The sequence below is a fragment of the Pinus tabuliformis genome, chromosome 3_2 (genome assembly GCF_031772625.1).
Source record: "Pinus tabuliformis cultivar Carrire ecotype Pingquan chromosome 3_2, CPIR1, whole genome shotgun sequence".
NCBI lineage: Eukaryota > Viridiplantae > Streptophyta > Pinopsida > Pinales > Pinaceae > Pinus > Pinus tabuliformis.
In genome coordinates this window covers 1121018976-1121032069 of record NC_142302.1, presented here as the reverse complement: position 1 = coordinate 1121032069, position 13094 = coordinate 1121018976, and the positions used below count along the sequence as shown (strand labels likewise).

General features: G+C 41.5%; 1 protein-coding gene across 1 annotated transcript in view; it reads right to left on the bottom strand.

Annotated features, from left to right (window-relative positions):
• Positions 1–13094, bottom strand: part of LOC149184611 (mitotic checkpoint protein BUB3.1-like) — a 78497-nt gene that overhangs the window by 31303 nt on the left and 34100 nt on the right. The window contains exon 3 of the mRNA XM_089417623.1: positions 4–86. Within this exon, the coding sequence (XP_089273749.1) occupies positions 4–86 (83 nt within the window). The remainder of the gene's footprint in view (positions 1–3; positions 87–13094) is intronic.

Below are 13094 nucleotides of genomic sequence, written 5' to 3'. Positions count from 1 at the left end.
TACCTGCTGCATATGAATACTCAACACAACGAACAGGAGCTTCATGCCTGCCCAATATATCCTCCTTCCTGGTGCTGAAATCATACCTGATCATTTAACAGCATGTCAAATAATACCTTCTTATTCTGTTAGATTCTACTCAGATCAAATAAAAATTAGATTCTTTGATCTCTGCTCTTTGCTCCTATGATTGTACTAACCTACTGGTAATGAAAATGCATGACATCACCAAATATGTGACACAATGTAAAGTATGTTAGGTACACCAGAGAAAGAAACAATCTATAGTAAGCAACAATCTTGTAGAAGACAAACTTGAAATGCTAAGAGAGAAGATACAAGTAGGGAAAACCATTCATAATCACTACAACAGATGTATGCAGTACAATCAGAAAGCGAAACAAATATGCTACAACTGAAATGCTTTCAAAGTATGCATTGATAAAAGTAATATCATCTAAGATATTATCTTTAAAATACTACCCTTATTATCACATTTACGCTAACCCATCAGATTTGCAATCATGTTCAAGATTGGTGACAACCATTTTTGGAAAAAAATGTTGCATGCTTGTAGCCAAAGTTCATAATTATTAAGATTTGCTTGCAACCCAAATTTCTCTTGCCTATCAAATAGTATCACCTATAGAGCTCACACTCATGATGGCGATGTTGTAGGTTCTCAAAGTACCCCCAACCAATCTAAAAAGTTCATTCCCAAGATATGCCAAAACGATATCAATTTCACTCTCACATTGAACCTCCAACCATCATAGGTGTTAAGAAATATAAAGTTGCGCAAATTAAACGAACCCAATGTACCCTACTCAATTACTCTGTAAGAATGATTTCCTATGAAAACATGATTACAACATGCATGAAGGATCTATTAAATCCAAATGGTTCACTTTTCTGGGGAATTTGGAACCTTTACCAAGGGCTTTTGCTTGGCCAATTTTTAGGATCCTAATACAAGTCTCACAATTGTCAACTGTGATCAATGGGTATGCCATAACACCTTTGTAATTTTCTCCCATTATGTAGAAGACTTTTCTACAAAAATGTTGATTATGTTCACAATCCATTCTTGGTTTAGTTTTTCCTTCTTTTCTTTCTAAGCATTTATATTTAGTTAGCAAGCCTAACCATTCTTGATTGTAGTCCATGCCTAAAAAAAATTACACCTCCAAGCCACATATGAGAATCTATGGGAAATTCGATTTATCCCCAAAAGACTACAAGGTTTCTTTGGGGGGAAGATGTTGTTTATATTAATATATTGAAAACACCATATTACAACAAAAGAATATAAACTAAAAGTACTTCAAACAACTTAAGGAGAAAGAATGTCTCTCATCTATATTAAGCCAAGTAATCAAAATAAAGCATTTTCTAAGCAAAAGAATAGAGAAGTTAGACCTTATAAATACAACTTCACACCTAATCTTTCAAATATCATATATGATATAAGGTCGTGTATATAATCCAATGCCACAATGGATGGAAGTGAGAAGAAGCAACAAAGTCAATAACACCTAACTAGCTAGCATTCTATAAAATATTCTTATACAAGATATGTTGCCAAGTGGCCCATACAAAATTCTAACACTATTAAGAATGCTTACAATTCCAAACAATGTCGCAAACCATTTCTATCCTCCCAAAATGCAAGCATGAAGGATCAATAAACTTAGCACTCAACAGTCTCTCCTTCGAGAGTCGTCCATAATAAAACAACACACATGAAAATCTCTTGAATCAACAAGAGAATCTAAAACATAACAATGCCCCTAGACAATCAACCCAATTAGCTTTTTCATCTATAAGGCCCCATCTCTTGCTAAGTGTTCCTTTAAAGGCATATTTCATGCAAAGAGATTCATACAATCTATGAGAGTTGTAAATCCAAATGGGTTAATCCTAAAACGATATCCAATCTAGCCAATGGAGTATAAAGTGCAATTATTAGAACATATGTTTAACCAACTAGAATGTTGTAACGACCCATCTATAAATACAAAGAACGCAAGCATAATAGCAGGTCTACGGTACATGCATATGATAGCTACATATGCATGTGTCGCATACATCGCTCTAGTATTTTATACTAAATTGATTATAAGTGCTAAATACCATGACGCTTCTTGGAATAGAAGTTCTACTCATTCATCAATATTGCGTAATGCATGGTTAGATCTTAAAAGAGGACTATACATATTATATGTTCCAGATTATTGATAAAACTATATTAATAAATTAATAAAATAAAGGTTAATTATTAATATAAATAATTAATTAAAAAAGGGTCCAAGTATAAAGTTTATAAATGTTATATTAAAACAAATATAAATAAAACAAAGTGTTATGTTAAAAATATATATACGGTTATAAATGTTCTAATGCTACGTGTATATCCAAATGTCATGGTCATATTAAAAGAATTTAATATGAACCTAAGGCATTTAAATTAAAGTAAACCCTAAGTATAAGATAAATACACTTGTAAAGAATTATGACTCACGTTCATAAAGGAAAAGCTGTCACTACGATGAAAAATGGTGGGATCGCTGGTGAAGTGGGCGGTCACCGCCAAGGAAAGCTACATATAGAGGTAGACGGAGTTTTTAGAAGGAGGCTGAACCGGGAGAAAAACCAGAAGGAAGAATTCGGAAGGGAAGGGAATCAGCGATTGGAAGAGCTTGAGAGTTCTAAGGTTCTGGGCACGGGGGACTGGTCAGCTTCTGTTGAGAAGCTTACTGGATTGTGCAGCTAGGCTCTGCTCAGTTTGGCTGGGAGGATTCGGTCTCTCGGTAACTGTAGCATCATAGCCAGAGGCATCTTCAACTGCAGCAGTTCAGGTAGGTAAGAACAGATAAACAGATGTACAAAAAACAATAAGGAATTTAAAGCATGAACCTATAACATTTTCATTGGACCTGACAAAATCAATTAACGGGACTGTTGAGGTACCTACCTGAACTGCTGCAGTTGAAGATGCCTCCGGTTATGCTGCTACAATTACTAAAAGACTGAATCCTCCCAGCCAGACTGAGCAGAGCCTTGCTGCTCAATCTAGTAAGCTTCTCAACAAAAGCTTACCGTTCCCCCGTTCCCAGAAGCTCAGAACTCTCAAGCTCTTCCAATGGCTGATTCCCTTCCCTTCCGAATTCTTCCTTCTGGATTTTCTCCCAGTTCAACCCCCTTCTAAAAACTCTATCTACCTCTATATGTAGCTTTTCGTGGCGGTGACCGCCCACTTCACCAGCGATCCCACCGTTTTCCATCGTAGTGACAGCTTTTCCTTTATGAACGTGAGTCATAATTCTTTACAAGTGTATTTATATTTAGGGTTTACTTTAATTTAAATGCCTTATGTTCATATTAAATTCTTTTAATATGACCATGACATTTGGATATACACGTACCATTAAAACATTTATAACGATATATACATTTTTAACATAACACTTTGTTTTATTTATATTTGTTTTAATATAACATTTATAAACTTTATACTTGGACCCTTTTTTAATTAATTATTTATATTAATAATTAACCTTTATTTTATTAATTTATTAATATAGTTTTATCAATAATCTGGAACATATAATATGTATAGTCCTCTTTTAAGATCTAACCATGCATTACGCAATATTGATGAATGAGTAGAACTTCTATTCCAAGAAGTGTCATGGTATTTAGCACTTATAATCAATTTAGTATAAAATACTAGAGCGGTGTATGCGACACATGCATATGTAGCGATCATATGCATGTACCGTATACCTGCTATTATGCTTGCGTTCTTTGTATTTATACATGGGTTGTTACAAATGATTAGCAAGAGGAAAAGTGTCCTTCCTAGCCATCATCCCACAAATCCTTCCAAGAAAATAGTCCCTTCCTAGACAATATCTGAGGAAGGAAACTATTGACGTGAGAAGCAACAAAATTCTAAACCTTCCAATCCCTTGCTAAATAAAAAGGGATATCAACAACCCACTCAAGCCTAGACCACTAGCAAGAAAGATATGATATAGTTATTTTCCAAGCTTGCCAAGTACTTTGAGAAAGGGTGAGCATCCAATCTTAAAATCATCTAGTGTATTCATCGCATTGCAAATCTGAAATGGCCCTCAAATACTAGGCTTATGTCTCTCATGGACAATTATATGCCTAATGAACACTTTACACAGTTCATCACCAACAAAACATTGAACAATCCATTTCACTGTGAAGATAGGACCTTGTCGACTAAGATCAGTCAAGCCCAAGCAACCATCCTGCTTTGGAAAAGTATAGACACTCCAAGGGGCAATGAAAAGTGATCTATCGCCATCAAACCAATAGCCAATGAAAACCCCCTTTGAAGTCTTTCCAAGGCGCAAACTAGCAAGTACAAAGAATCCAAGGGTTTGACTAGTGACTATTTCCCTACAAATAGAAGAAACTTGTACTTCCACCTTTGAACTTTTTGTAGAAAATTGTTAGGTCCCTATAACCCCTCTGATTTCAATTAGTTTTACACATCATTGTTTAATGCCCAACCCCATGGTTCATTTGCACATTAAAACATGAATATAAAATTGCAACTAAAACATTACTAGGCTACAACTACTCTTTCATTTCACATTCAGCTCATAAGAAACACAAGCATGCACACAAATGAACACTTGACTTTGGTCAATCTCAGACCCTAGAAAAACCCCTGTGGGGAAAAACAATTTGAAGAGGAGTTATATTGCTTTTGATCTCAAAGAAATTTACACAACATTAAATACACTTCATGTACTTATCTCTCCCTTGAAGTTTGTGTCAACTTTCTAGTAATTTGCTCCCCGCCCACCCCGCGGCTCAATCGGCCCAAGGTGGCGAGGGGCCGATTCGATTCCTGGAATCGGCCCCTCGCCACCCCAGGCCAATTGGGCCTTGTGCCTTTGTTATGACCTCTACACTTCAAATTGTGTGTCATTGCCAAACCTCTACTGCTAAGAAAATCGTGTCACCTTCAACAGACAATCGGCCCCTCGCCACCCCGGGCCGATTGGGCCTGGTGCCTTTGTTATGACCTCTACACTTCAAATTGTGTGCCATTGCCAAACCTCTACTGCTAAGAAAATCGTGTCACCTTCAACAGACTAACCCCTTGATTTCAGCGTTGTCAGATGAGGAATCTCTCCTCAAACTGTGTGCCACAGGTCTGCTAATATCACCCCAAAATTTGGGCTTCCAGATGAGGAATCTCTCCTCAAATTTCGAATTGACAAACTTTAGTATTCTCCTTGGTACCTTTTTCAACACTCTTGGCGCAACTTTTGGAGGCACGACTCCCACATGTAGCCAAGGGATACATCAACTCCAAATAAGATTGCAAGATATATAACAATATCTAAATTCCTCATACACTCCCAAGGAAAACTAAGCCATTCCAATTTCCCATCTATCATGATCTACAAAAAAATTGAATTGTAGTCACTCACAACAACCCTAGCCAAAGAGCAAAACACATCCAAAAAATCTAGTGTCACAACAACAAATACTCGAGAAACTTCAAGAGAGTAAAAAAATCCATCTACAAAATAGTTGTTCAATATCCTCCCCCACACCCCCCCCCCTCCTCTCGCCCCCACACCACCCCGCCATGTAAGGCAATTCCTCTTACCCATCTATACATTTTTTATGCATCATGGAGGTAACAAAGGGCATTTGCAACTAGGACATACAAATAGGAGCAATAGGTCAACCCTCTCATTTTGTTTGGATATCTAGACACTAGGAAATAGTTAATGTCAACTTGGTCTAATGTAATGTTAGGATAAAGTATGATTCAAACATCTCCTCAATCTTAGCAACACTTGTCCCATAGCTTAGCACCTAATTAGTCCATAATATATGTCTAAAGAGCATAGAGGGTAATTTGTTGTTGATCCATATAAAGATATATTCATGTAATTTATTCATTTTCTTGCATTAAGGTATTGCCTCAGGTGGTTCTGTTAATTGGGACCATGGACTATTTTCTTCTTTGAGGGTTTTAAGAAATAAAAACATTAATGTAGTTATCTCTAATCAAAGAACAATTGTCTAAATGTGTTCCATGTTAGTTTTTCCAAAGACCCTAGAACCCAACAAACCATTAAACTAGAAGATTACAAATCTACTGAATTAATTGCAATGCTAGGTTCCTAAGAGACTATATATATATATATATATATAGACACGCACACGTGTGTCTGTGTGTGTGTGTGTGTTCCATGTTAGTTTTTCCTACGAACCTAGAACCCAGCAAACCATTAACATAGAAGATTACAAATCTGTTGCATTAATTGCAGAGCTAGGTTCCTAAGAAACTATATATATATATATATATAAGACAAAAATTTCATATCGCCATTCATCTTTTAGAATCTAGATTCTATATTTAAAAATACATAATCATCGAATGGGAGTTTTTATGGGATGAGCTCTACAACTAAAACCCTAATGGCAGCAAAGCAGTAAAACCCTCAGGAGGCACGCAGGGAGAGGCCAGGGGTAGAATACAGATCGGACCCGCAAGAAACAGCATATAGCTAAGAGACAAAAGGCATGACAGAAGATGTCAGGAGGGGAGAGATCCCCTCCTATCGGGATACGGTGACAGAAGACTGCTAGAACACCCAGATGACAAAGGAACATCAGAACGCAGGACCGGTGCTGGGAGCAACCTGGCAAGCAGGCCGCAGGGGAAAATGCCTGCCATGTCCAGTGGAGAGACCCAGGTTCGTGATTCCAGCGAATAAACTAGAGAAGTACAGATGCTACATGAGGGATCATGCCCTTATCTGCATGTTCGTAGGAGTCTGGCCGTCAGAAAGAGATCTTACCAAGTGGATTCAGCAAAAATGGCAGCCCCAAGGCCACATCGAGCTCAAGCTAGGAGCGAAAGGCTTCTTCACAGTGATTTTCTCAAACCTGCAAGATAAGGAAAAGGTATTTGAAAATGGCCCGTATTTTTATTATAATGCTGGTCTGTTTATGCGTTTCTAGGAGGAATGTTACGACCCGAATAAAGAAACATTTCTAGCAACGCCTGTCTGGGTCCGTCTATTTGGGTTACCTATAGACTTCTGGGACCCGGAAATTTTGGAAGGAATAGGAAACTCAATAGGAAGTTTTGTGAAAATAGCTGAAACCACGAAGAAAGGAAGGTACACCTTGTACGCTAGGATATGTGTTTATATGAACCTAGCAAACCCCATCCCAGACTCTGTGGAACTAGAATATCATGAAGAAGTTTGGCAACAAAACCTAGACTACGAGCACATCCCGTTTCGATGCCGTAGGTGCCATGTCCATGGCCATCTGGCTAAGGAATGCCCGATTACAAGGGAAGAAGAAGAAAGGAGGGGCCCCCTGCAAAAAAAAGAGCCAACAGACCAAGAAGGGTACCAAGAGGTGAAAAGAAAAAGGAAAACAAATAAGGAACCCCCACAGGAAAACAGGAAGGAAAAACAATCATCCCCAGAGAAATCAAACAGCTTTGCAGTACTACAGGAAGAGGGCGAAGAGGAGGACCAAACCATGGAAAACCAAGAGGATAAGGGATCAGACAATAGTGAGAGTAGCGAAAGAACCCACTCAAAAAGGAAAGCCCCGAGTGAGCCAACGGAGAAAAACAAGGAACAAAACGAAGAAGCCGAACAAATGGAGACAGACTTGGAGACAAGCAGGGAAGATCTAAATCAAGAGGAAGAAGTCTTAAGAAAGCTATTGCACGAATGGAGAAACTTAGACGAGAGATTTATCCCAAAAGATCAAAAGAGGCTGTATGCGGATACCTTTCAGCAGTACAAAGCCAAACTAGAAAAAGGAAAAGCCACACTAGAAGAACCCCAAGAGAGCCAGAAGGAAAACAAAACTGATCAGCAAGGACAAAGAAAGGGGGGAAAGAAAAAAAGAGGCAGGAAAAATCTCAAAGACTCCATACAACTCATGGAAGAAATGCTGGTCAACACAAGAAGAGTGGTCCCGCTGTCAGCGGTGTTTCACAACCTATCCCAAGTTAACCAATGATTTTGACATCTTTGAATATTAAAGGCTTAAACAGCAAAGGTAAACAGAGATATTTGGCAGCAAGACTGAGGAAGGATAAACCGCAAATCATGCTTATCCAAGAAACTAAAATATCAGGACAAAGGATGGAGGAAATACTCAATAAAATAAAACCCAGATATGAACAGGTAACCATAGACGCCAGAGGAAGTGCAGGAGGGATAGCAATTATTTGGAATCCGGTAGAGGTCCTAACAGATTGGTGGATAGGAACGACAAGAACCCTGACAAGAAAATTCAAGCTCATCGGGCAAAGCGAATGGGTGGCAGTCTCGGCTGTCTACGGGCCCCATACCCATGCTGATAGAGGCTTGTTCCTTAACCAACTAGAAAAGCTAAGAAGTATGCACCAGGAGCAGAGATGGATTCTGGCAGGTGACTTCAACTTGATAACCTCCAGAGAAGAGAAAAAGGCGGAATAAACAAAGAAGCCCCAAAGATGGAACGATTCAGAGACGTTCAAGCAGAATTAAGGATGGTTGACATCCCAACTATAAACGGGAAATACACCTGGAACAATAGAAGAGGAGGGTCCAAACAAATTGCGTCAAGATTGGATAGATTTCTGGTCTCGGAGCACATAATCGGGCTGGATATATTCTATGAAGCCTCTATCCTCCCCTCAACAGGATCTGATCATTGGCCCATCAAGCTTGAAATAGCCTTGAACGATCTAAATAAAAAGAGGCCCTTCCGATTTGAGTCCTTTTGGCTTAGAGCTCCAGACTTCTTAGATAAACTAAGGAGCTGGTGGCAGGAAAGCAAGAGGGGAACGGAAGGCCGCAACAAAATGCACTCGTTCCAGCTCAGACTCAAAGAAATAAAAAGCAAAATCAAGAAATGGAATAGGGAAGAATTCGGTAATATCCAGCAGGAGCAAGGAAAACTTCAGTCCAGATTGGAAGGAATCCAGCAACAAATAATCACGGATGGACGAAACGAGGAGCTGGCCGCGGAGGAAGGCAGGGTAATCAATCAACTGGAGGAAAGACGAAAACAGGAAGAAATCCTGTGGAAACAGAAATCTCGTGTCTAATGGTTAAAAGAGGGGGAAAAGAATTCCAAATTCTTCCACAAAGCCATGTTGAACCACCACCACCACAACAGAATCTTCTCCTTGGAAGACAGTCAGGGAAACAGAGTAACGCAGCAGAAAGAAATGGAACGCCTCCTGGTGGAACATTTCGAAGACATCCTCACAGAGCCAAATGCCAACAGAACCGCGAAAATAGACAAGATCTACCAACATATCCCTAAGAAAGTCTCCCGAGAACAAAATCTGGCTCTGCTCAGGGTTATCACCAAAGAAGAGCTTGAGGAAGTGGTCAACAAAATGCCGAAAAATAAGGCCCCGAGTCCCGACGGCTTTACAATCGAGTTTTATCAAGCTGCGTGGAGTTTTATGGGAAATGACTTGCTCGACCTAGTGGAGGAATCTAGGTGTTCCAAGCGTATGCATCAGGGGCTGAATGCCACCTTCTTGGCCCTGATCCCAAAGAATGGCAGCTCAGACGAACCGTAGGGATTCAGGCCTATATCCCTTTGTAATGTAATTTACAAAATTCTAGCAACAGTCATGGTCAACAGACTCAAGCCGATCCTGCCAGATCTCATTGCACCAGAGCAAACAGGCTTCGTCAAAGGGCGGCAGATTACAGATGGAATTATTGTGGCCCAGGAAGTGATACACTCCCTGAAAAATTCCTGCAACCCAGGTATGCTTATCAAACTAGACTTGGCTAAGGCGTTTGATCGAATTAGCTGGGGGTACTTGGAAGGCATTCTCAAAGCGCATGGTTTCGAACAAAGATGGATAAAATGGATCCTATCTATGGTAGGCACCCCAGTGATGTCAATTTTGTTAAATGGCACCCCCACCGAAGCCTTCAACCCCTCGAGAGGGCTAAGGCAGGGAGATCCCCTGTCTCCTTTCCTCTTCATCCTAGCTATGGAAGGATTGGGTAGGTTGATCAAGGCCCAAGTTTCCAGAGACCAGTTAAAGGGATTGCGAATCTGTGGGAATGATCTCCCGGTTACGCACCAGCAATTCGTCGATGACGTGATGTTATATGGTCAAGCCATGCTGAAGGAGGCCCAAAGAGTCATTAAAACTCTATCAGAATTCAACCAAGCTTTCAGGACAGAGATTAATAAGGATAAATCTAAAGTGTTCTTCTTTAACACCTCGTTGGTCGCCCAAAGGTTCTTGGTGCGCACTATGGGCTTTAGCATTGGTACCTTCCCATCAAAATACCTAGGTATTATGCTGCATGAGCACCAATTCATGACAGCTAATTGGGAACCCTTAATTAAAAAAATCAGGAACAAGATGGAAAACTGGACCTTTCGCTCGCTGAATGCCCCAAGTCGGTTAATTCTTCTGAGAGCTGTTCTACAGGCTATCCCAATCTACCAAATCTCGTGCCAAGCTATCCCTAAGTCTACAAGCCAAAAATTGGTTGCCCTATTCAAGAAATTCCTCTGGCAAGGAACCAACAAGACCAGAAAGTGGGCCTTAATTTCATGGGAATGGCTAAGCAGGCTCTCCAAAGATGGAGGTTTAGGACTACGCGACCCCTTCGTTCTTAACCAAGTAATGGGGGCGAAGCTCTGGTGGAGGTGGACTCAGGGAGGCAATGATTTGTGGAAGGTGATCTGGGAAAGGAAATATGAGGCGGCAAAGGAATGCATAGGGAGATTGAGAAGCCAGATGGAGGCTAGAGGTTCCGCAATCTGGAACCTAGTGAGAGGCAATAAAGAAAAAGAACATAGTTTCTGGGAGATAAGAGAAGGAGATAAAGCCAGATTCTGGGAAGAATCATGGCAGCAACGTGAAAGGCTTATCCATCAAGAAAACCTCCAAGCCATCCGCGCATTCACGACCCAGGCTGAGGAGGCAACTGTCGGCAAATTCTGGAAACCAAGTGAAGGAGGATACTAGCGCAAATGGAAACAAAAAGAAGACTGGGAAAGGGCCCCCAAATCAAACCAATGGCAGGAATACAACAAAGAGATGGCATCCCGTAAAGTGGCAAGGAAAACAGGGTCTGACATTCTAAGATGGGGCAACCGAATTCAAGGCAATTTCTCAATAGCAGAAGCCTATTACCAAAAAGCTAAATAGAATCAACAGGTGGAGACAAAAAAATGGAGAAATCTTTGGAAAATCAAACACTGGTCAAAAGTTTCATTCTTTATCTGGACTATGCTACATGGCAGAGCGCTTACCTGGGACCAAATGCAGAGAAAGGGGCGCCACGGTCCTTCCCACTGCGCGCTCTGTAATTCACAGGAGGAGACCATGGAACATTTGATGAACCGATGCACAGTAAGCAATACCCTGTGGGAAAGCCACTTCAAATTGTTTGAGCGCCACCACAGAAATTATCAGAACATCGTCAACACCATAGAAAATTGGCCAAGGAAGCCTTACCAAAACCCGGTGGTCAATCGTGCATGGCTGCTTTCCGTCGGCTTCTTGCTCTGGAACATCTGGAAGGCCCGGAATGGCGTAATCTTCAAGACAGAAAACAGAACTCCAGCAGATATATGGGAACAAACCACCAGGAACCTGAGAGAAACGATCCTAACGGAAAGCTGGAAGGATGAAGACTGGCAGGCATCGCAAACAGAGGAGGAAATTCTAAAAACACTAGGGGTAAACCAGAATATGGTAAGTGGGGGTGTCAAAAGTAAAGTCCAAGACCGAGGGGTGGCAGAAAGAAACCGGTATCGCCACCCCCCGCAGGGGTTCATAAAACTCAATTTCGATGGCACCGCTAAACATAACCCAGGTGACGCTGGTATTGGGGGAATCTTCAAAGATGACAATGGAAAAACCCTGAGAACCTTTGCAATGGACTGCGGGGAGGCCACCAACAACGAGGCGGAGCTACATGCTCTAAAACGAGGCCTAGAAATCGCGATACAGGTAAAATTCAAGAGTCTCCAAATCGAGGGAGACTCGAAGCTCGTGGTCGACATGGTAAGGAAACTACAACAACAAAAACCAATAGACAAAATCAGTAAGAGTTGGAGAACGGCGTGGCTCGTCGGAGAAATAGGGAAACTGATACACAATTGAATATCTAATCCCGTCACATGTCAGGCGATTGGGAAATAAACCGGCTGACTGGCTGGCAAACTAGGGCAGTCGGAATAGAGGTAAGGGGATCGATAGCGAAGGCCTGGTTCAACTACTCCCGGAGGAGCACAACCACCTTCAACAGCTGCTGGACGTCGATAAGGGTGATATTGGCATGCCCGAGGTGAACCGCCAGGATCAGGCGGCACGAAGCAACTGTGGGGAAAGATTGCAACGGGTGGCAATGGACAGCACATCTGCGGGAAAGGACAGGAGTAATAGGAATGATGACGCTGGCCAGATGACGGGGCAAGAGAGGACTGGCCGAGGTGACGGAGAAGAAGCGAGAACCGAGACGTCATCAAGGAAAGATCTGGAGCTCGTTTGGGAAGTCGGGATAATCAGCAGAGAAAGGACGACAGGTGGAATAAGGGGTACAGAAGGGATACGGCAGGAGCAGCCGAGAGAACATAGGAATAATGAAGCATAAAGAAGGAAGGACAAGTTTTGCCACATCCCGAGGTAGGGATGCGGGGATGATAGCCGGCGAATTAAATGGCCAAGTGGAGGCCTGGCTGCAAGGACAACAGAAAGTTAACAAACATCAACCAAAGGTGGCAGATGGAAAGTTCATGCAGTTTGGCGAGAAGCATGAAAGAAGGAGGAAAGGTGGCAGCGCGACTCAGCGACCAGACTTCGTCCCCGTCTCAGGCAAGGAAAGGTGGTATGTTCTCTCTTGTCCCTGTTCTCATGATAGCATTCAAATTGTCAATGCCTGCACTAAAATGCCCCGTTTCAGTCAACAGTATCCCTATAGTAGGATAGCCAGAGGCCACACCGGCAATAAATTAATATACCTCTCTCCCTCAAGCGCTGAGAGGGACTTGGCTGGCAAGAATCTGGGCTCCTATCGGGA